This window comes from Melospiza melodia, chromosome 2 (assembly GCF_035770615.1).
Source record: "Melospiza melodia melodia isolate bMelMel2 chromosome 2, bMelMel2.pri, whole genome shotgun sequence".
In the NCBI taxonomy this organism is placed as follows: domain Eukaryota; kingdom Metazoa; phylum Chordata; class Aves; order Passeriformes; family Passerellidae; genus Melospiza; species Melospiza melodia.
The window spans coordinates 127,027,984-127,049,652 of record NC_086195.1 but is presented as its reverse complement, the minus strand read 5'-3'; the positions used below and the strand labels follow the sequence as shown (position 1 = coordinate 127,049,652).

The 21,669-nt window shown below is 37.8% G+C and overlaps 1 protein-coding gene across 7 annotated transcripts in view; it reads left to right on the top strand.

The window, feature by feature from the left end:
• ARHGEF7 (Rho guanine nucleotide exchange factor 7) overlaps window positions 1-20,720 on the top strand; it is a 116,381-nt gene extending 95,661 nt beyond the window's left edge. For 4 of the 7 annotated variants that reach the window (XM_063149951.1, XM_063149947.1, XM_063149953.1 and 1 more), the window contains 5 exons: window positions 1,152-1,241; window positions 4,406-4,582; window positions 13,719-13,818; window positions 14,447-14,501; window positions 17,633-20,720. In XM_063149951.1, the coding sequence (XP_063006021.1) occupies window positions 1,152-1,241; window positions 4,406-4,582; window positions 13,719-13,818; window positions 14,447-14,501; window positions 17,633-17,755 (545 nt within the window). In that variant the 3' untranslated portion in view covers window positions 17,756-20,720. The remainder of the gene's footprint in view (window positions 1-1,151; window positions 1,242-4,405; window positions 4,583-13,718; window positions 13,819-14,446; window positions 14,502-17,632) is intronic. The other 3 variants (XM_063149949.1, XM_063149950.1, XM_063149948.1) reach the window with 3 other exon arrangements.
• Window positions 20,721-21,669: the final 949 nt, after the last annotated feature.

Here is a 21,669-nt window from a genome sequence, read left to right as displayed (position 1 = left end):
TTGAGAACTGCTGTGTCAAATTAGCATTTCAACAGACAAAAGAACTGAGATGTTTCAACTGACTGCCCTCAAAATGCTATTTCAGAAGTGTAGTATTTGCCCTGCTACTGTAATTATATGGTGCTGCATTGTAACTACAAAATCCAATTATTTTTCCTGCCTTGAAAGAGGGATAACCCATACTTTAGAGTTCTTGCATCTCTTAAGCTGTAGGAAAATTATATTGGGTCAAGATAATTTCTGCAGTAGCTAGCTTGTCCCAACAAATGTTTGGAAAGTTGGCTTTGTTCTGGTGATAATAAATCACAAAACCCAACAGGATGCATTGGCTGGCAGAGAATCCAACTGCATTTTGATGTTGAAGGCTCCTCATATTCATGAAGCAGGAAATCTTCAAACCTAGTTATTTCACAGGGGAAAAGAGGAAAAATGCTTTTAAAACAACAAATTGACTTTTATTGCACGTAGACTTCTGTTTTAATCTAAAGTAATAATGGTAGAGGTAGAGGTTCACTCTATTGTCAGCGAACAATTTGACACTATTTTTACTGAGTCACCCAATGAGATTCACTGTGAGCTTTACCTTTTGGAAAATGTTGCCATGTTAAGCTTGAACAGTTAAATTTGTTCAGTAGTGCTATTTCTGTTGAAGTCTGAATAGTTTAGAGTTGTCACTTTTCACAGATATATGTACATGATAGCAGCATGTTCCCTTCTCCATGCTGCACTGAAGTTATGCTGTGAATTCTGAGTTCTGTTTTCAGTTGTGTGCTGTTAGGGGGGTAAATATGATTTTATATATATATATATATATATATAGGGGTTTTTCAGTAAAATGACTGGATTAGAATGAGAGTCCTCACACTTCAAAACACATTCTGTACAATATCAGATGCTCAGAAAATTTCTTGAATGTGTGGGTGGTTACTCTGAATTGAGTTATTTCTAAGCATTTCATAATAGTATTTGTCTTTTTAGACTGTTACTTTTGTTCATTGAAGTTTGATTTTTAAAATGGTATGATTAAAACAATTTTCAATGGTTGATTAGGCTGAACTTTGGACTCAGCTGAACTGTACTTATTTACAAAGGCTTTTCTATATTAAGAAACATGCCCATGTTTAAAATTCTGTTTTTCCCATTGATTCTAGGTACAGCTGCTTTAGAAGAAGATGCTCAAATTCTTAAAGTCATTGAAGCATATTGCACAAGTGCCAAAACACGTCAGACATTAAATTCAAGTAAGTTAGCCATTTCTACCTATTTCAGTACTTTCTAGCTAAAACATCAATAAAATAGTTTGCAAAAGAGAATTCTGTATATTCTCAGGCCTTTGCAAATAGTAAGTTGGACCTGCAAATAATAATAACCTGTTTCTGGTTTAACATCAATGTCAGGTGTTTATGTATTGGATGCCAAGGACCATGGTTAGAGGCTATAATTTTTTCAGTATTTTGAAACAATCAAAAACAACAAAAACCTAAATGTAGCTACTTGTCATGGTTTAAAATTTTACTAAAGCTTTACCAATGAATAAGAGATGTCTGAACTGAATATAACAGCTAATCAGTATACTTTTGGATAAATTTCAAGAAGCTGGTAAGTAGGAGGAATGATGAAGTCATTGTAATTTTGTAGGACTGTATTTTTGTTGTCTTCTGTTCAGCAAAGGCTTTGTCCATGGAAAAGTAACCTAGGCCGATAAAAACTTCTTTAATTTTATTGTCACTAGTTGTTTTTAGTATTAACTACAAACTTTAATCCCGTCTCATAATTTCAGGAGAAATTGTTCTCAGATGTGTGTTGCTTAAAGCCATTTTTAGTTTCTCAGATCAATACCTAGCATATTGAAAGCCTGTAACGTGCCTCTGGGGTCCTACTTCATTTAATCCAAATCAAGGTTGCCATGTGGAGTTCCTCTGTATTGTAAGTAAAACATTGCTCAAAGCAGGGGAGTCCACCAGCATGTGTTCCATTTACACAAGGAAGGAGAAAATGCTGTTGCCTTTGTTCCTTTTTGCACTGTTGAATACAAATTTAATTTGGAGATCCTTGGAACACAGTATAATGAATTTGAGGTACTTGGCTGGTTTTGCTGGAACTAGAAGGCTGAACATCATAACTTCTTGTCCACTAAAGATGTTTAAATTTTGCAACATTAATCACTCTCACTGCTGCCTACAGTGCTCTAGGCCTGTTTTGCTTCCAAGCAAAAGCACTTCGTGCTGACAGTTGAAGTCTTGAAACACAATTGCAGACTTAGTCATTGAATTTTCCTAATACACGTTTATTTGCTATTGCCACCTTGAAAAAAATACAGCTACTTTGTATTCCTATGTAACTTACTATGGGAATATGGTAATTATATTAGACTGTAAAAACTTCTCAAATAACAACAAAAGCCCTAATTTTAATCTTTGGGTCTTAATGAACTGTAGATCTCCAAGATCATGAAATCAGCTACTACTACTGTTTTTTAAATACTAATCTCTTTATAGTTCTACAGTCATTACAGTAGTGTGTTTAATTGGATAAAGGGAATGAATGAGTTCAAAGTTCTGAAGATATGCTGTTGTTCCAAACAAAATCAAATGAGATGATTGCTGTTTAAACACCTCAACTGTGTTCTGTTATTTCCAAGGATAATGTGACAAGAAATGGTTGGGAAAACATTTGCACTTGCACAGTAGTGTGTGTGTGCAGATATGAAGTGGATATGATTTTTTTTGCTTGCCTATTTTTCCTCTCTATGTATATTTAAGAAATATACATAGTGCTGTGGGTATCATTGCATACATCAGAAGTCAGCTCTTTTATTTGCTCTTAATTGCAGCAAGAAACAATTTTTATTGATTAGGCACACAGCTGCTGTTTGGAAAGCATAGTGTTGTCACCTAAGACTAGGTTTCAGAAGGTCCATTTGTAAACTGGAATTGGAAATGGGGGAAGAACCTATAAAGCTGAAATTGCTTCTGTTGGAGCAGTAGTCAGTGTAGAATAATAGAATGAGAGAGTTGCCTCTCATCTGTGAGGTATGCTGGTTTTTACATACTCCATTCTTAATATTCTGCCTGTCCCTGACAGCACTCACTGGGTAATTCCCCTACTGCACCTTAATCTGCTGCTTTTGGCAGTGTCAGTACAGCAGAGCTATGGCATCAGTGCAAACTGGTAAGGTGTGGTATTAGAGGTAGCAAAGCAGCTTTTTATCAGTTTTTTTAGGTGGGAAAAGGTGGGATTTAATTTGGGTATGTAGATAGAAATGAAAGAGCAGAGTCTAACTTTCTCGTGCTTTTTGTACACTGAGCTTATTTTGCATTTCTGCTTCAAATGAAGACTTAAAATCCTCTGCAATATCATGGTGGCTTATAACATGGCCACTTAGATGGCTTCAATCCTTGGATATTGCCAGGCCTTGAAAAATTGAAAAACCTGTCCTTACTATGTTTGACCAATGACCCTAGAAATCTAAAAATATTTAACTGGGGGGGATGGACTCAGGCATGTAGGAAGAGGTGTGTGAGGGGTCAGAATGGGCTAGGCTGTGTCACTGTTAGGCTCTTGGCCATGTTTTTCTGTGAGTTAATTTGCCATGTGGTTTAACAAATAACAAGGGGTATGGGCACAGAAAAAAATGTGCTTTGACAGTCTCCTTCAATGGGTGCAAGGTGTTGCTGCTGATTTAGTAATCAGCAGCCCTGCTCTGCATGAGAACCTTTGCTTTTCTTTTTTCCCCCTTCATTTTCCTCTTCACAGTGGTGACACAAGCACTTCTGTTGGCTGTGTTGTGAGCTGGTGGGAAAATTACCTGCTTGAAAAAACTAACCCTGCAAAAGATGTTTTCATCTGAAGCTGTTTCCTGACCTGGCTCATGAAGCAGCTGTACAAAAGACTGTGTCATTGCAAGGGAGGGAAAGGATGAGGTACAGATACGTGATGGGGAAGGGGCTGTTGCTTTTCACATTGGTGCTGGATCATGCTGGCTTACTGTGTTTGTTTACTGCTCTGTGCCCAGACAAATCCTCCCCAGACCAGAACTGACTCTGTATTTCAAAAGAACCTGACTTCCTCTTCAAAAATTCTACTTTCAAACAATATTTTGTTACTCAAAATTCTCAACTGAGACTGCCTAGAAACTTAAAAACCACTTCAAAATTGTATTGTAACCGTTCAAACATTATGTGCTGAGTGTAATTTATACCTAAACCCCAAACAAATTTGAAAAAAAAAAAAAGAAAAAACCAACTTTGGTGCCTTTTTAACAATATTTTCTCTTTTCCTTCTCTTCCCATCACCTTTTTGCTTTTATTTCATGTGTTTGGTTGTGGCTATTCCTTACGTTCTCCTCCTCATCCCACCTCTGCCTATCCACATCCACCATTTCATTTCACCTATACATCCTTAGCATGGCAAGGCACTGACCTGATGCATAATCACGTCTTGGCTGATGATGACCAATCAAGTCTAGACTCCTTGGGTCGTCGCAGTAGCCTTTCTCGTTTGGAGCCTTCAGACCTCTCAGAAGACTCTGACTATGACAGTATATGGACAGCCCATAGTTACAGAATGGGGTCTACATCTCGTAAGAGCTGTTGCTCATATATCTCTCACCAGAACTAATGCACTTCTGAGCTTTTTCTTAACAAATGCTTGTTGTATCACAGCCTGCTTTTCTTAGATGTTTTCTTGCTGTTCCTTGTCTCTTTAATGTGATATTTTAACAACTTCTGAGGGAGCTCCTGAAACTTCAGTTATACCTGGTGGAAGGCTCTATTGTCAATTCAGTACACGTACAAAAAAGTCATTCTAAAAAGTGTATATCCTGTTAAGGATGATACTTCTTGAGGGTTTTTTAAACTGACAGATGTTAATTTGTAGCTCTGAATGGTCTTTTTTTTCTTTTGACTTGGTCAGTGTAGTAACAGGTCCTTTGTTTTGTTTTTATTTTGGATAAGCACATTTTTATATTTTGTACTGAAGCCATACTGGTTTGAGAGCTGAGTGCCAGCTATATGGAAATACCTTAGTGGTAGTGGTTGGATTTTCTACGTATTATTAACAAAATACATAGCTGGTAGAGTAAGTGAAATGCAGCTTAAGAATAAGCAGTACAAGAGCTGTAAAATCATTCAGATACTCACATATCTGGCCTGTTTGTTTGGAAGAGCATTTGCTAATCCATAAAAATTTCTGGTTTTATACTGCTGTCTTTTGCTCATTGCTTAAAACGTTTATATGAAGGACCTTGCTGCTCTTTTCCCACCCCAGTCCAGCAATTGTCATGAAAACCTGGCAGTCCATGCTCATTACATGCAGTGTTTTGGTACTCTCATGTTACCTGTGGTCATACTGTCACTTTACTGTGTGCAGTAGTGTGGCAGAAAGCAGGGTTTAGATGTTTACTTGCCTGTTAAAATACCCAACTGTCAACTCTCAATTGACCATTCTTCTTGAAAAGACGAGAGGAAAATGATTCCCCTGATGGAGGCTCCAGTGTTCAGCATCTGAAACTCTAGGTACAACTGTGATCAAATTGGCTTGCTTGAAGTTCTGAATAATAGAATGCTTGGCTTTTGGGTTGTACTGTTTGGAGCATGTCTGTGACAGATTTTATTGTGTCTTGTAACTTCTCTCATAAGCAGGTTTGTTTTCAGCAGCAGCTCTTCACTTACAGTCACGTTGGCTTTTTCAGAGAACTGTGACATGCTGTGCACAGCTGAAGGTCTCAAACCTGCACCTGGGGCACTGCTGGGGTGATCTGTGTGCGTGTGCTCTGACTTGTTGTTAAAGTAATTGGCATCAAAACAAAAATGGCATGTTTTCCAAATCTTTGTAAGCATTAGGGAAAAGTGTGGTGAAAGTGATGAAAGGACAGAAACAGTTCTCAGTTTTGCCAGAGCTCCCAAGTGCAACACCCTTATCACTTTTCACAGAAGCATGCTATCCAGTGTTCAGGTACTACTCTATGAACAAGTTCAGAGTAATTGTGATGAAATTTACCTGCAGCCTGGCAACTTGATCACACTGTTTAAAAGGTAATCAATACCTCTCTGCAGGTCACATGATCAGAAAGTTGCAATTGCTAGGCATGCATGATTCCAGAACGTGGTCAGTGTGGAGAAGATGTTTCAAGGCATTTCATGTCTTCAATTTGCCTTCAGTCTTGTTTGATCCCCTGCTTTATCCTCTCTCACTGTTGCTGGCATTCTGTAATGTGACTAACAAAAGCAGTAGTGTTTACCAAGGAGGGTTTTCAGGGGTGCATTTTACTGCTGGTCATATATTAATCTAATGACCAGGAACTTGTGTAGGTTGAACCTTTTGTAAATGGAGGAGTCTTGCTTAGAGAAATGAGATAAGTATATCTGCTCCATATCATTTCACAGCATATTTGTAACCCACTTCACTCCTTTCTTCTTTTCAGTCAGTTTTTTTGTTTTGTTTTTTTAACATATATGGAAAGTACGGATTGTTTTTTGCCCTGTTTCTTATGATGTGGTGTTCTAGTTGAATAATGTTTTCTGCACTGGATAAATGATAATTCTTTTATGTCTGTTTCATGTTATGTAGTGTAAATATGAGTTTGTAATACAGTTGTTGCACTTGAACTTACCTTATCACACAGAAAGTTTTGTTATCCAGATCTGAGGATTTTGACTTTTTATGCACCAAAGCTTTGACAGTTTACCACCTTTAATTATTGTAGCATTTATGTCATTAGGTACTATCATAATTAGGATCTCTCATATTGTGTATTCTCATATTAACATCACAGCACATTTAAAACCATTCTACATCTTCAATGTTACAGGCTGTAAACTATTGTGAACTGATCAGGAGTATTAATTCAAAATGTTTGAAACAAAAAAAGGATAAATGTGGAAATGATGGTATTCAGTCCAAAGGTTCAGTGTTTCTATTTTTGTGGAACTTTAGTCATGGTAATAACAGTACCTTATGTTTATGCAATTCTGTAAATTGTATGTGTACAGTTACAAATACACTGGAAGGATGGAGAACCTGAATTGGAAGGTAGGTTCAAGCCATTGTCAGGCCCTCTTCTCATGGCTTATGCAGTGTTCCCATATCAATTAGTACTTACCATAAGCTGAAGCCAGCCAGTATTGATTGGGTGTTTTGCATAATCTTGCCAAAACACAGTAATGTGTATATAGTGACGTAAAACATAGAAAGAGTAATATATATTGTGCACTTCATTTGTGAATGAGAGAAGCCATCTTTAGTAGGTGACTGCCTTTGGAAAATGCAAAATGGATGTATATCTGAATGTTTCATTGTACTGTACAGTAATGCATATTGTTTGTGGTTGCATATATCAATTAAGTGTTTTGTTTTATATGAAAAGGACATCTGTTATGTACAGTTGAAATAAATTTTGCATTTGCTAGACTGTGACTTTAATATTTAATTATTACACAGGGGGAAAGGACATCAGAACTTGTAACTTAACACATCCTCTTCTCCCTATGCCTGCTTTCTCTTCCTCCCTTCTTCCCAGAGGAATCAAATGCTGACGTGAAAAACCTTTTTTGACATAAGTGTGTAATCTTTGTTTAATGTCGTTCGCATCTACAGGAAATTCAGTGTAATGGGAAGTATGTATTCTTCTATATCCCCTTTTTTGTAAAAATAATTTCAGAGACATTGCCATCTATAGATTGTTTTTCTGTTGCCTTCCTCTCCTGTTAAATTGAGTTTATTTTGGTCCTTTTAGTTTTTGTTTCTTTTTTTTTTTTTTTTTTTGGTTGGTTGGTTTTTTTTGGTGTGCGGTTTTTTGTTGTTGGTTTTTTTTGTGGGGTCTTTTTTTGTTGGTATATTCTCAGTAGAAGCTTGGGCTGAACTGTTGGAACAGTCTAAAATCTACTTCTGCAGGTCCTATTGCCAGAAAGAAATGTTATTAATATACTAAGGGTGTATATAATGTGGTTTCATGATTTAATATGACAACATTTTTGTGTTTTCGTGATTTAATATGACAACATTTTTATTTTAAAAGCAAGAGTTATTTGTAGTGTTTCTGCTTAAAAGTTGCATACATATGAGTGAATTTAAACAAATCAGTAAGGTAATATATGTGCTAAAATGTTTACATCAGAACAAATTTAATAACCGCCCCTCTCTATTAAAAGGTCATAACTTTGTTTTGCTATGATTGTAGCAGCTCTAGTCCTGCAGCCATGGGCTTGGAAGTTTTTGCATTGGTTAGTGAAATACAGGCAGTTTAGTGGAGAAGCTCTTTGCAAATGTTGTCTCAGGGATCTCCCATGTCTTCAGATGGTGTATCTGTCTTCTCAAACCATTCTGTTCTTACATGAGTAACGCTTACATATGAAGTTGTACTTTGGTCCACCTTGATTGTTTCCATTATACTCATCTAAGCATTTTGCTGTAAATTGCCTGAATCAGTCATCTGAGTCATGTGGGGTTTTATTCCTGTTTGTGATCTCTATTAGTTAAAAAAAAGACAAAACAACTTCATGCCCAAACCTTTTTTATAATTCCCAAGAATTTGAAAACTATGGTGTATGTTACACAGTGAACTAAATTTTAGCTGATATTTGGCTTCTGATTTGTGTTTTCTTTACAAAGAGAGTAAAGGATACTCTTGATTTTGGCAGATCTGTAGCACAGATTTTTCCAATTTTTAAATCTCAACACCTGCAGAATCTAGGGAGGAGCATTTTTAGAATTGTTTGTATTAGGACCTCATGAAAAATTTATTAAGAAAGAGAAGGTTAATTTGTCAGGTCTGCTCATCTGCTTTAACATATTTAATATAGCAAATGCAGTGACACACTAAATATTTTAAAATGACAAGTAATTTTTTTGTCTAACATTTGCTTCACTAGGAAATGTACGTGTCTGTACATGCCAGTGTTAATGGTAGATCTAAACAGTTCTGTATGCACAAACTTGTTTTCAGTGGCAAGTCACACTCCTGTCATTGAAACTCAAGTAAACTCAATTTCTGAGAGCTTCTTAGCTTGTGAAGTTGGTGAAAAACAGATGTGTATATTCACAAGTACCATTTCAAACTTTTGGCCTTTATCCCTGCCTTGTTCCCCTACTTACCTCTCCTAATCACAGGAAAGGTATGAAGCAGTGAAGAAAACAGCAATACTTAAAAGCTGTGCAACAGAGCCTTTGCTCATGGCCTCAGATAATGCTGTGCACTTCTTGAAATTACCACCATGCCCACTCATCTCACTTCCATACCTTAAATTAGGACACTCATAGTCTTCTATGAGCCTTCTCCTCCCTTTCACCAGCTGGAGGAAGCTGTTCTTGGTTGACCGGGGAGAGCTGTCTTTTAACTGATGCCCTGAAATTAGCTGCTTTAGCAGATAATGTGAATAACCACCTCCATTTTTCTCTTTGCTTAAATGTTTCCTGACAGACATGGTCTTTGGACATAGGCAGAGATTTAATATCCAGTTAAAGCAGAAAGGTTTCTGAATTTCATCCCTCTTTTCTTACTTCCCTCCTGCCAAAATTCTAAACTGCCTTCATATTTGTCTGCTAAATGATTCAAAACAAAGGACCAGGCTGTTTACAGCTATTTTTCTGAAGCCTGGCTTCTGTCAGGAGCCAGGATGGTGCTGTATAAAAATTGCATGGTGCCCAGAGAAATTGTGAATGCCCCATCCCTGGGAGTGCTCAGGCCTGTTTGGATGGGGCTTTGGGCAGCCTGGTCTAGGGGAAGGTGTCTCTGCCCATGGCAGGGGGGTTGACCCTGTGTCAACCATTTTGTAAGATGTCATGCTCCTTTTGGGGGAGAGTGAATGAAAGGCTGAGGCTCTGAGTTAGGATTGCAAACAGACATCAGTGAGAACCTCTGTGACATTCAGTCTCTGCTGTAGTCCCTTCCTGGTTTGGTGTTAAGACCATACTCCAGTAACACTCTACCTGTTTTAGGCAGGTGTAAGCTGAACTTTTGTTATGAAGTCTTTCAACCATGGAAATACCCAAACAGGTTCCAGCTTTCCTTATTTATAGAAATGCTCAGAACTGCTTGCTTGTTTTGGACTGATTGATTTAGCTGGAAAGGGGATCAGACACTGAAAACCAAAAGCAGGGGGCTGTTCCTCACAGGCCTGTTCTTGTATTTCACCTGTTCTACCACATTATGTAGGCCTGTAGCCCTGCTCTTATTGTCAGGTGGGCTGTGTTGTTGCTGGCTTTACTCTGGAGGCTAAATTTGCTAAACCTATAATTGAGGGTATGGTTTTGTCAAAAAGCATTGTAGTTCTTTATTCTCCACTCTAGTGCTGAGAAGTATTGATATTGAATAGATAGCTTTATTTTTTGTCATGGAATTTAATTTATGGAAACTTAATTGACTCATGATTGTAGTGGTCAGTTATTTGCTTTAATTACTCAACAAACTTCTGAACAGTGGGGTCATTCTTCCAAGACCCTGGTTTTAAGAGTTTCCTATTGAGAAGTTATGGCAACTTACTTGGCCTTGGTATTTGCTTGCTAATCTTGAAATAATGGTTTGGGTTTGTCAAACATAGTTTCTCCTCCCCTTACTTCCTTCAATACCCACCCCCTCCAAAAAAAAAACCCAAATCAAATGAAACCCTGTTTTGTGTAGCTTGGGGTGCAGGGTGTCCATCTTTAAAAAACCAAAAAAATTAAACAAACCAACCCCCAAACCCAAACTAGTCCAAAACAACAACAAATCCTCACGTGAAAAACCCCTACAAACTAACTGACTAGTAACTTGTGGTTATGTTGTCTCAAGTTGAATTGGGCAGTTGAGGTCAATTTAAATACAGTCATTTGGCCTTTTTGACTTGGAATAGTGTCTTGTAATGAAATTCAGTGTCAAACTTGGGTGCTTAGAATTGAGGAATAGCAGATATGGCAAACTTAAGTAACTTGATTCTTCCACCCTATTTCATGAAAATGTGGAGTATGTCTCAAAGGTGTTCAGGATTATCTGAGCTGTACGAACTTCCCAGACTGTCCTGTCAGTATTAATTCAGTGGGAAGTGCCCACTGTACTGTAACACAATCCTCTCTTCATGTCTAAAGCTGTAGCTTTTGTAGAGGGAAATGGTTGTGTAGGGGGTAGGCCTGAAGAACTTCATGATGGTACAAGGTGGAATTTAGGGGGTATTGCTGAGTGCCAGTGATGACTCTGCTTGAAGTTACTTCCAGATTGAAGTTACTTCCAAAAAAAAAAGCTCCTGGCATAAATGATGCAGAAAAGCATTATTCAGAAATAGCATTTTTTTGCCTTTAGAACTTGACACCTCATGTCTGATGTTACTGTGCATGTACTCATTTGATGACTGGGTCCTTTGTGGCAGGATTAATGTGTTGTGTGTTTGTACCTTTGATACTCAGCATGTGCTTGTGGGGTTTAGGAAAAAAATCTACAATAAAGAAAAACCCTCCAAAGCTCACAAAACCCAAACCATGATCAGGGAGAGAAAGTGTGGGGGTTTTTACAAAAGTATGAGCCATAAGAGCAGCAAGAGTTCTGACATACAAATAAGGGTTTGTATGACCAAGGGTATTGGAGCAGTGAAGTCAGGTGTGGAACTTGTGTTCCACAGTGTGTCCTGTGGCACAGGAAGGTCAGTGTTGGCAGCAGCAGTGTTCCATTGGGTGTGTTTGTGTAGCCTGAGGTCTCCTTGTGTATAATAATGTTGGTGAAGTGCTTTGTGTGTCTGTGCAGTGTTGTGTGCTGTGCTCTGCTGTACTTCCATCAGGATGTGCTGCTGTAACATCTGCTTCACATGCATGTGTGTGTATAACTGAACAGCTGGCACATTGTTGTTGTCAAGCTGTCTCCTCTCTGCTATTTGTGCTTTGCAAGGACCCATTGCCCTGCCCAGGCTGGCAGCTGGATGCAGCTCTGTACAAAGGGAAAAACGTGTGCTCCATTTGGGTGATGGAGTCACGGGTGAGAAACCTGTGCCAGTTCTCTCCCCTTGGTCAGGGTCCCCTTGGCCTGTGCTGGGCTGAGGTGTGCTCCACATCAGTACAGAGACCCAAAATGCAGTGATCTGGTAGCAGCTGCTGCCAACTAATTCCTAATACAACATTTAATTCAGTTCTGTGTTAGCTGCCAGGCTAATAAAGCAGAGCAGTAAGCAATTAACTGAAATAAACATAAGAGAGCTTTTTACAGAGACTGACAGCACACACAGGGAAGTGTCCTTGAGCTCCCTACAGAATTTGGATGTGTTTGTTTTATAGGTTGTTCCTCCTGGAAAATAAGTGGAAATGTATTAACCCTTAAAAGATTTCTTCGCTCCGTAAGAAGAATTTACAGCTTTTGAGGACAAGATTCTTTCTCAAATCTGCTGTTCTCTTTAGTCTATATAATTTTGACAATCACATTACTGATACATTAGATCTTTACTGTAAGCTTAAGGAAACTTTTTTCTGCATTAAAGACATTTGTCATTGTTTGCTAAAATAATTTAAATAGCTAAACATGTGCAGCTAAGATAGGATCCCTACAAGCTCACTGTTCAGAACTCAAGACTGCAGCTGTTTGGGAAGTTAATATTTTGCCTTGATTGTGATTTATTTAACATTTTTGCTTATTTGTTTATATTTTGTATTTTACCATGAACCTTAAAAGAAAAGTGCTGCTAGCACAAAGCAGCTGTTCAGCAACTGATTTCTCTGGGCAGTCAAGTGCTCTGTAGTACCAAATTATCAGTTTCAACTGTATGAGACTTGAGAAATTCCTGCTTAATGGAAGTTCACTACAGTGAATTTGTGACAGGTGTACCTTGTTTGTTAAAACCAATGTCTTAATTAAAAAATGTAAGAACTTCAGTGCTTTATCTGCAGTGTTTGAATTCTGAACAAATGCTTAGACACCAATTTATTTATAGACCTTCTTAAAAAAAACTTTGTAATTTGTTGCAGCCCAATTGAATAATGTTTATAGAATTATGGGTGGATGCACATTTCTGAGTTGTAGCTCTTCTAGTCAGAACTACATTTTTATGATCTATATGTTTTGTCTTGGTGTTATAAATTGTAATATGTGGAAAAAGTTCTGAAGATGTTGGAATGTTTGAGTTTTTATCATCAAACCATGAAGTGCTTTTTAAAACACATATTAAATACAAAGAGTGTGTGTCATTTGGTAGGAATGTATTGTAGGACTAAAAGGTTCTCTGTAACAGTGTTTGCATGTATATGTGTGCACACACAAAGTGGGATGCTTACAGTGTTTTGGGGAAAACAGTTTTTACTTATTTTTCTTTAATTGCTGTGTCATTTGATACCACTCTTCTGCTCCGTACTGACAGAGTCGTGGGTTTAGAGCAGAATTATATCTCGGATTTGTATCAGTGTGAGATCAGAATCTGTCCTTGACACTTAAAGCTGTTATTTAAACACAGCTATGTCTTTCTCAGTCTGCAGTGGGGAATTTGCACAGCTTTTACTGATGGTTGAATAGTGCACTGTTCCTTGAACAGTGTAACATCCCCATCAGTGACTCGGGAGTTATGTCACCAGTGGGGTAGGGGTGTCACACAACCTTTTGTTGTTTCAAAAGTAAAAAATGTGCTAGTAACTCATGTGTAGAGGGAAGGGGGAAATGGAAAGTGGTATACCTTGGTCATGGGGGTGTATCATGCGGTGAATGAAAGAATAATCTTTAAAATGCCTCAGGGATATTTGTGAGTTGCTCACTTTGTAATTTATTTTTACAACAGGTTCCCGTAAAGAATCAGCTCCTCAAGTTCTGCTTCCAGAAGAAGAAAAAATTATTGTAGAAGAAACTAAAAGTAATGGTCAGACTGTTATAGAAGAGAAGTAAGAAAATGTTTAATGAATGATGAATTAAAGTAGTAAACTTTGCACTCTTCCTCCTCGTGTCTCCCATTATAGCAGGGGGTGTGTGGTGTGTTTGCAGTTGGAATAGAACTGTTTGGAGTACGCTGCCAGTCCTCTCCGTGCAGCTGGCCTTCATTTAAATGTCTGGTTCTTTGTATATGCTGTGCAAGCTATTCCAACCATGCCAAGAAGTGATGTGCTTCACTTACAAATAGTTTTTCCAAGTGCTGTCAGATTTCAGTGTTAAATTTGTGTTATCCTTCTAGTTAGCCTGTGGTGTCATTCAACTTTCTTGGTAAAGTGTATGTTGGAAGTGAAACTAAACTTCTGTTCTAGGAAGCTTTAATACAGAAACCAGCAGAGGTCCATAAATGCTTGGCAGGTGTTTCTTGTCACAGAAGCTGGTAACAAGTCCTTGCCTTACTGAATATAAATAAGGATTACAGACAGTTGTTTTTTTTTTTTAACACAGGTCTGAAATCAGCTATTAGGTGTGGGGTGTTTTTTATTTAATTGCATTTCATTAAACAGTTTTGTCTAATAATAGATTTAGATGTGTATTTCTGAAAACTGTTGTTACAGATTATCTTCTTTTTTTTCATTTTAGAAGCCTTGTTGACACAGTATATGCATTAAAGGATGAAGTACAGGAGTTAAGACAGGTTGGTAACTTGCTACATTTATAGCAACATGGAGAAAGAAAAGATGGAAGGCTTGTTATAAAACTAAATATGGCTTGCAAGTTCACTTTGACAGTCATGAGCTTGAATTTTGGACTAGATTTTCTTTTAAAAGTAAAATATCATTTGCCAAAAATGCACTCCCTGATGTTGTTATCAGTCTTTTGAGAACAGCATTGAGGATTGCTTCTGTGAAGTGAATTACTAAGCTGGTTTTGGATATTGCAGTTTCTGAAATGGTGAAGGTGTTAAGCAAATTCAGTTGTGCTGTATCACCAGCAAAGTAAGATTACAGAGGCTGAGATATCACAGTTGCTCGAGAACACTAATAAAGGCCTAAATAGAAGCAGATATTTATAGTTCTAAAATTATACAGTCCTAAAGTTACCTGGACACCTCTATGGATCAGTTCTTAAAACTGCTCATTTCTAGAGACAAGAGTCCTTTCCAGTGCCTGTCACATGTTGGGTTTTTTTTAATGAGAGCTTCACAATAGCTCTGGGTGCTTTTTTTGTCACTTGTTCTAAATATCCACCATGATTAAATAAAAATATCACTTTATCAGGGCATAGCCTGTTTTAACCATGTTAATGGTGCTGCAGGTAGACTTGGCTTAATGTATAGGTGAAAAGAAGCATTGCATTTTCCTCACTATGCAAGGTGTGAATTTGCTTACCACTCTGACACCAGAAGTTGGATAAAATTTCTTGTGTAAATGTAAATTAATGTAAATAGGATTTGTGTTCAAATTTCTTCAGGCCTGGGACTATAAATGTGAATTTTTTTTTGCCATCTGTAACCATGCCTAGTATTTCTAAGGATGTCATGCATGTTCCTTGAAACAGGACAGTTGATGTGTTGCATACTTAGATTTGCTGGGTTCAGCATATAAAGAATGAGTATCCCAGGTTAGAGCTGAATTTGGCAGTCTTTTAAAAAATACAATTCATATAATAAAAGCAATAATAAGAGCCCACTAATAGTCCTGCTGGCCTCCTGCTTTTGTACAGAGAATAAATGTGCAGCCTCACTGAAGCTCTGCACAGCTCCATGACCCTTAAATAAAAAGTCACCTTCTCCTGAGCTTCATGCAACAGCTCTCTCTTTTCTGGTGCCTTTCCAAATAGATGTTCTTCAGAATCTTACATCTTCCAAGCTAAAACATATTAAAGCCTGATTTAATTTTCTAACATATCAGGAATTCAGGAATCTCTTCTTAAAAGCATTTATTGGTCCACTGCACTGATGCTGCCAACCAAAGAAGGGGCAGAAATAATCTCTGAGCTGGCAGGGGCTTTTTGGATAAAGGCTCTCTGGGAGTACATGGTGTCCTGGCTGGTGTAGACACCAGTGGGATCCTTCCTAGGGCAGCTTCCATCATTTATTCATAGCTGCTGTTCCACAGGCAATACACTTGAGCTGGTCCTGAATTGGCAGACTTAACTTAAATCAGTTCCTACATAAAATAATGAACTTTCCCAATAATTAAGTTTTTTAACAGACTTGAGGAGGGAATGCAGTTAATGAGGTGACAGACCATTGTTGTGTGTACAGACTAGAGAACAAGAAGCTGCAGAGCAGTGCCATGGAGAGATCTGGGGGTCCTGGTCAATGGCAAGTTGAATATGAGCCAGCAGTGCCCTGACAGCCAGGAGAGCCAACCCTGTCCTGGGGGCATCAGGGGCAGCATGGCCAGCTGGGCAAGGGAGGGGATTGTCCTGCTCTGCCCTGAGCTGGGGCGGCCTCACCTCGAGTGCTGGGGGCAGTTTTGGGTGCCATGATAAAAGAAAGACATTGAACTGTTAGAATGTCCAAAGGAGGCCATGAGGATGGTGAAGGGCCTTCAGGGGAAGCCATATGGGCTGAGGTCACTTGGTCTGTTCAGCCTGGAGGAGGCTGAGAGGAGGCCTTATTGTGGTCTACAAGTTCTTGTGAGGGCAAGAGGAGGAGCAGGTACCAATCTCCTCTGGTGACCAGTGTCGGGACTTGAGGAAACAGCATGAAATGAGTTAGGGGGGTTCAGGTTGGATATTAGGAAAAGGTTTTTCACTCAGGGGGTTGTTGGGTACTGGAACAGGCTCTCCAGGTCCAGGTCACAGCACCAAGCCTGTCTGAATTCAGGAAGCATTTGGACAATGCTTTCAGACACATGGTGTGATTGTTGGGGTGTCCTGTGCAAGGTCAGGAGATGAACCTAATGATCTTGATGAGTCCCTTCCAACTCAACTCATTCCATGGTTTTATGATCTCATCTTTTTTCTGAAATGTCTGTAAAGGACAGATAAAGGGAGTCCAGTTGGACCCTTGGATTGAAGGCCTGTGTTTGTTAAACCTTAAGACTTGTCTTGGGGCCTTATTTCCATGTGATTTTACCTTCTGGTTGCTTCCCTACTATTCCCTTGACCTATACAGGATTAAACAATGTGAGCATTCCTGTGGATTGATCCCTGTCATCCTTATGGTCCTGTTCATTTATTTCAATATTGCCTCATGACACTAAACAGTGAGAACTCACTTGTTAATATACATGTGGAAAGATGGTGTTCCTTGAAATTCAGACTTCTCTTAGACTGCTGGAAATCATCAGTCTAGTTTAAAATCTAGTCACAAAACACTTTTCAGAGAATGTATGGGTTTTCAGGATACTGCTTTCAACTATTTACATTCCTAATGAAGCAAGTTGATTTGCATTAAGTTTTAAGCTCTTTGGAGATTGAAACCAGTTAAAATCACAGGAGGTTCTTACAGGGGATATTTAGTCTGCTTACTGCTCCATTTCCCTTCTCCATTAGCAACAAATATATTCTACTCCTCATTGATCAGATTTGAGCAGAAGAATTCATGATTAGCGGCCATCTGTTACTAGAACTTGCTGTGTAAAGGCTCCCCAAGTATAAATAGGAAGTAGCTCAGTTTCCATTTGGGAGCTTTTGTTGCATTGTGTGAAATAACTGTGTGTAACTTGTGAAGTTAATAGAAGCTTTGCTTTTGTACAGCTACTATCAGTTTTATTGGGAAAAGTCTTCAGAGTTTGTAAACGACAGTGTATGTGTAGTTAGATCTGTTAAAAGCCCCCAAAACCAACCAGTAATATCTCTGTCTCTATTACACAGGATAACAAAAAGATGAAGAAATCATTAGAAGAGGAACAAAGAGCTCGCAAGGACTTGGAGAAGCTTGTTAGAAAAGTTTTAAAGAATATGAATGATCCATCTTGGGATGAAACCAACTTATAACCACTTTTTCTTTTCCCCTTCTTTCTATTGAAAGACCAGTTGTAGAACTGAGCTGGGAAGCCTTCTGACATTAGTCAGTGTTGCATCAAGAGCACTATAAAACAGGATTTAACTGGATCTAGTGATTTCTTGCTCTGAACATACAGAAAGAGTCAAGCCATTTACTGCAGCAATCTGTACTTTAAGCATGGAGACTGTGGATCCTGAACTCTACTACACTTAATTTGTTTGCATCCAAATTACCTCATTTTGCATAAAGTGCAGCACCTGACTAAAAGTCCATGTTTTTCAGTGGCTTTTTAATTAAATATATATTTTTCATGTAAATAGCTGTAATTTAGAATGCATATGTGATTGATGTATCAGGGCTGATATGTTGGGTTTTTTTCTTGTGTTATCATAATGGTCACAAGTGTTAGAAATGATGGCAGTACTGTCTTACCTAAGAAAGGTCAGAGTTCTTTGTGGATAGTTATGAATTAGTTCCAAATTACCCACTCACCACACATGCAAATTTAAACCCCTGATTTTTCTATTTACCACTATATTTAAATCCTTTACTGTTACCTGTTACTTGAAACAGTTTACAGTTCCTTAAGGACAGTATTAAAATACAGGAAATTGTTTATTGACAGTAGAAACAATTTTTAACAAATCTAATGCCCACAATTGACATTCACATACACTTGTTTGGCAGACTAATCCATTGTGCTTTGGCCACCAAAAGACTGATGTACTTGCCTGCTTTTTATGACTGTGATTTTTAGGTGTTTATGTACTACATTTTCTATTGTTGTGCTTAAACATGCAGCTGGCTGATAACAGATCATACAGTTTCTTAAAGGAAAAAATCAATCTAATCCAGAATTATGTGAATAAATTGTTGCTATTTATATTTTATTGTCACAGCAATTAAGTTTTAGCTAACCTTTGTGCAAAAGACACATGGGCTAGGCCAAACTTCATTCAGAGTTTTGTTTCTATACCACTATATAATTTTTGAAGTTCCCATACTGTGGAAGCAGTCATTCCTTTCCCACCCTTTTTTCTTTGCATGTTGTTGCTGATTTTTGTCCTACTGGGATTTAAATGGAAAGAAATGTGGAAGATTTTTTTTTTTAATCGTACTGTAACTCATAATTTGCACTGCTGACAGATTTTAAAATACATAAAGGAACATTAATTCCCTAGTCTGATAGGTGCAATCACTGCAGTTTCTTGTATTTAAGATAGGAGATGGATGATACATCACTGCAAACGGTGAGCTTCAGATGAAGCACTTAAAATACTAATCCCATAAAAGCTCATTGTTTTCATGGATTTCATCAAACTTTGGATTTGACTCCAGACAGTGCAGCTTTCTGAGGGGTTTGTGTTGAATTGAGTCAGAAGTGCAGGTATAGCACAGACTTGAGTCACACCTTTTGTCATTCTGATTTTCTACTGCTCTTTTAACTCCTGCTAAATGTAATGCTCAGACTTCAGCAAATGTTTGTACGAACTTTAGTGAGTTGGAGCCAGGATGATTTGGGTTGTAAGAATTGTAATGCACATTTTGAATCTAATGAAAAATCTACTTTTAAAGCTACCCACTTTTTTCAGTGAAAACCAGCTTTTTTAAATAGGAAATTCTGTCAATGATTACATACTTGAGAAACAATTCTGTGGGAATGGATGCTTCATAACCTGAATAGACAAAATGTCTCTTTTAGGAAGCTGAATATATTTGTAGGTGTCTTGTGTTCCTGCAATTTAAAAATGTTTTCCTTTAATTCTAAAGGAGGAGAAAATGAAAAATATCTACATTACCAGTTTTATATCTTCACAGAACTTGAAATTTGTAAATTATTGTTACCAAAATCTTCCCTTGATATTTGCACAAAATTGTGGACTGAAGTTTTATCTTCACATTTAGAAAATATCCTTGCTAAAAGCTAAGTGATACTAACCCCTGCAAATGCATACTATCATGGCCAAATTTAGACATGGGAAAGTCAATACAATTAGAATTTTGCTAATGTTTTCACTTTGACATCTAGAGTATTTTCAGAGTGATTTTTAATTTTCAATAGAGCAGATGTGAAAGGACATTCCAAAGGAAGAGGTATAAAAGGAAAACATTAAGCTTAGCAGTATTTAGCAAATTTTAACTCAGGAACAATTTCCATCATAACAATTTGTTTTGCATTATATTGTAAAGAGTGGTGTTGCTGTGTAAATCTGCTGACTCTTAGTACCTGTGATATTCTAATTTCTGACAGTACCCCTACGCTGACATCTAATGAACATGCCTTAAACACTGGGATGAAGCAGTTGTTAAATATGACCGGGACTTAGGGACTGATTTTATTCAAGGTGGATTGAGAGGACTAATTTTTACACAAACACACACACACACAAAAAGGAGGCAGTAAAGAAAACTGACCGAATGTTGTAGGTAGCTTTTGTCTCTAGTGCAGAGAGCAGCTTCCAACTTTTGGGAACCAAGAAGTACCTGAACTTGTTTTCATTGACAATTTGTTACAGTGTATATAGATTGTAAATGTCACCATGGACCTTCTGAATTGTTGGAAACTTTACATAAGCATGGATAAATGGGGCACTGTTTATTTAACCTATTAAAGGGTTGTTTGTTTGCTCTCATCATTTAGGGATGAGGAGATGAAGCCATTTCTTATCCTATAGATGTGAAGCACTTTCAGTTCTGAACTGTCCAAAATGTAGCATAACATTTCTCTGTACTTACTGATGTATGTGTGTTTGTCTCACCCTGTCATGACATCCTGAAGATTGAATAACTGACTGCTTTTGTATAAACCTTTTTAATGCAAATCATTTAGGGAATTTAGAGTATCTGTTTACAGTGTCTGTGAAGAACTCTAGTTTAGATGTCACAATAATATTCTGGTATCCACTACTAAAGCTTTTATGCTACATTGTAATTAAACCATGAATTTTTCCCCTACCCTATGAAGTGTTATGTTTCATCTAATATGTGGGCTATGAGATAAAGGGAAATTGCTTTATTTTTTTTGCCATTCATATAAATAAGCACCTCTCCAATTTAGTAGCTGCTATACTATCTTGAAAGAGCTTTTTCATGGTCTGTTATAATAGTAAATTGATGCCTGGAGAAAAAAAAAAAAAAAAAGCACAAAGCACGTGTTGTTTAGAGGGGTGAGGAGGAGGATCTTAACTGTCTTACACTGAGAAATGTTCACTTTATTTGGCAACCTGACCTGCTCAGGTAATGTAAGAAATGGAGGAGATCAAAGACAGAAAATAGTGAAAGGAAATAAAGCAGGAAACAGTAGAAACTGCATCAATTGAGTAAAAAAATGCCTACATGCATGATTTATATGAATGGACAGAAATTTGTGATGTGTGTGCCATAGATATTTTTTTGTGGTTGGTGCTGCCTGAAATGGGAGGAGTGGGGTGATTTTTATGGCAGCAGAATCATCAGTGTGGCTTTATGCCAGATGGTGGGATGGGTTGAGGAAAGTGCAGGGAGCCATTTGTTTGAAAAGATGGTTTCAGTCTTTGGACAAAGCATTTGAAGGGATTAGTAACATCTTGGGTGTGTGAAATGATAGATTTATTCCAGCTTAGTTCAGGAAGGAGAAATACTTGGAACAGAGGACTTTATTTGTAGCAGTTTATAATTATTCTCAGAAGTCCCACTTTGCAACTTTTCTCTGGGTTCATCACTGTAAAGATGAATATTTTACACAATTTGAAATGGTTGTTTCCTTGTTACCTGAAGTGGTTTGGAGATTTTTCTTTTTGAATGCTTTTTATTGAGGTGGGTTGACCATTGCTGGCTGCCAGACCGTCACACAGCCACTCTTACACCTCTCCCTCAGCAGGAGATGGGAGAAAGAATAAGATGGAAAAGCTTGTGCATTGAGATA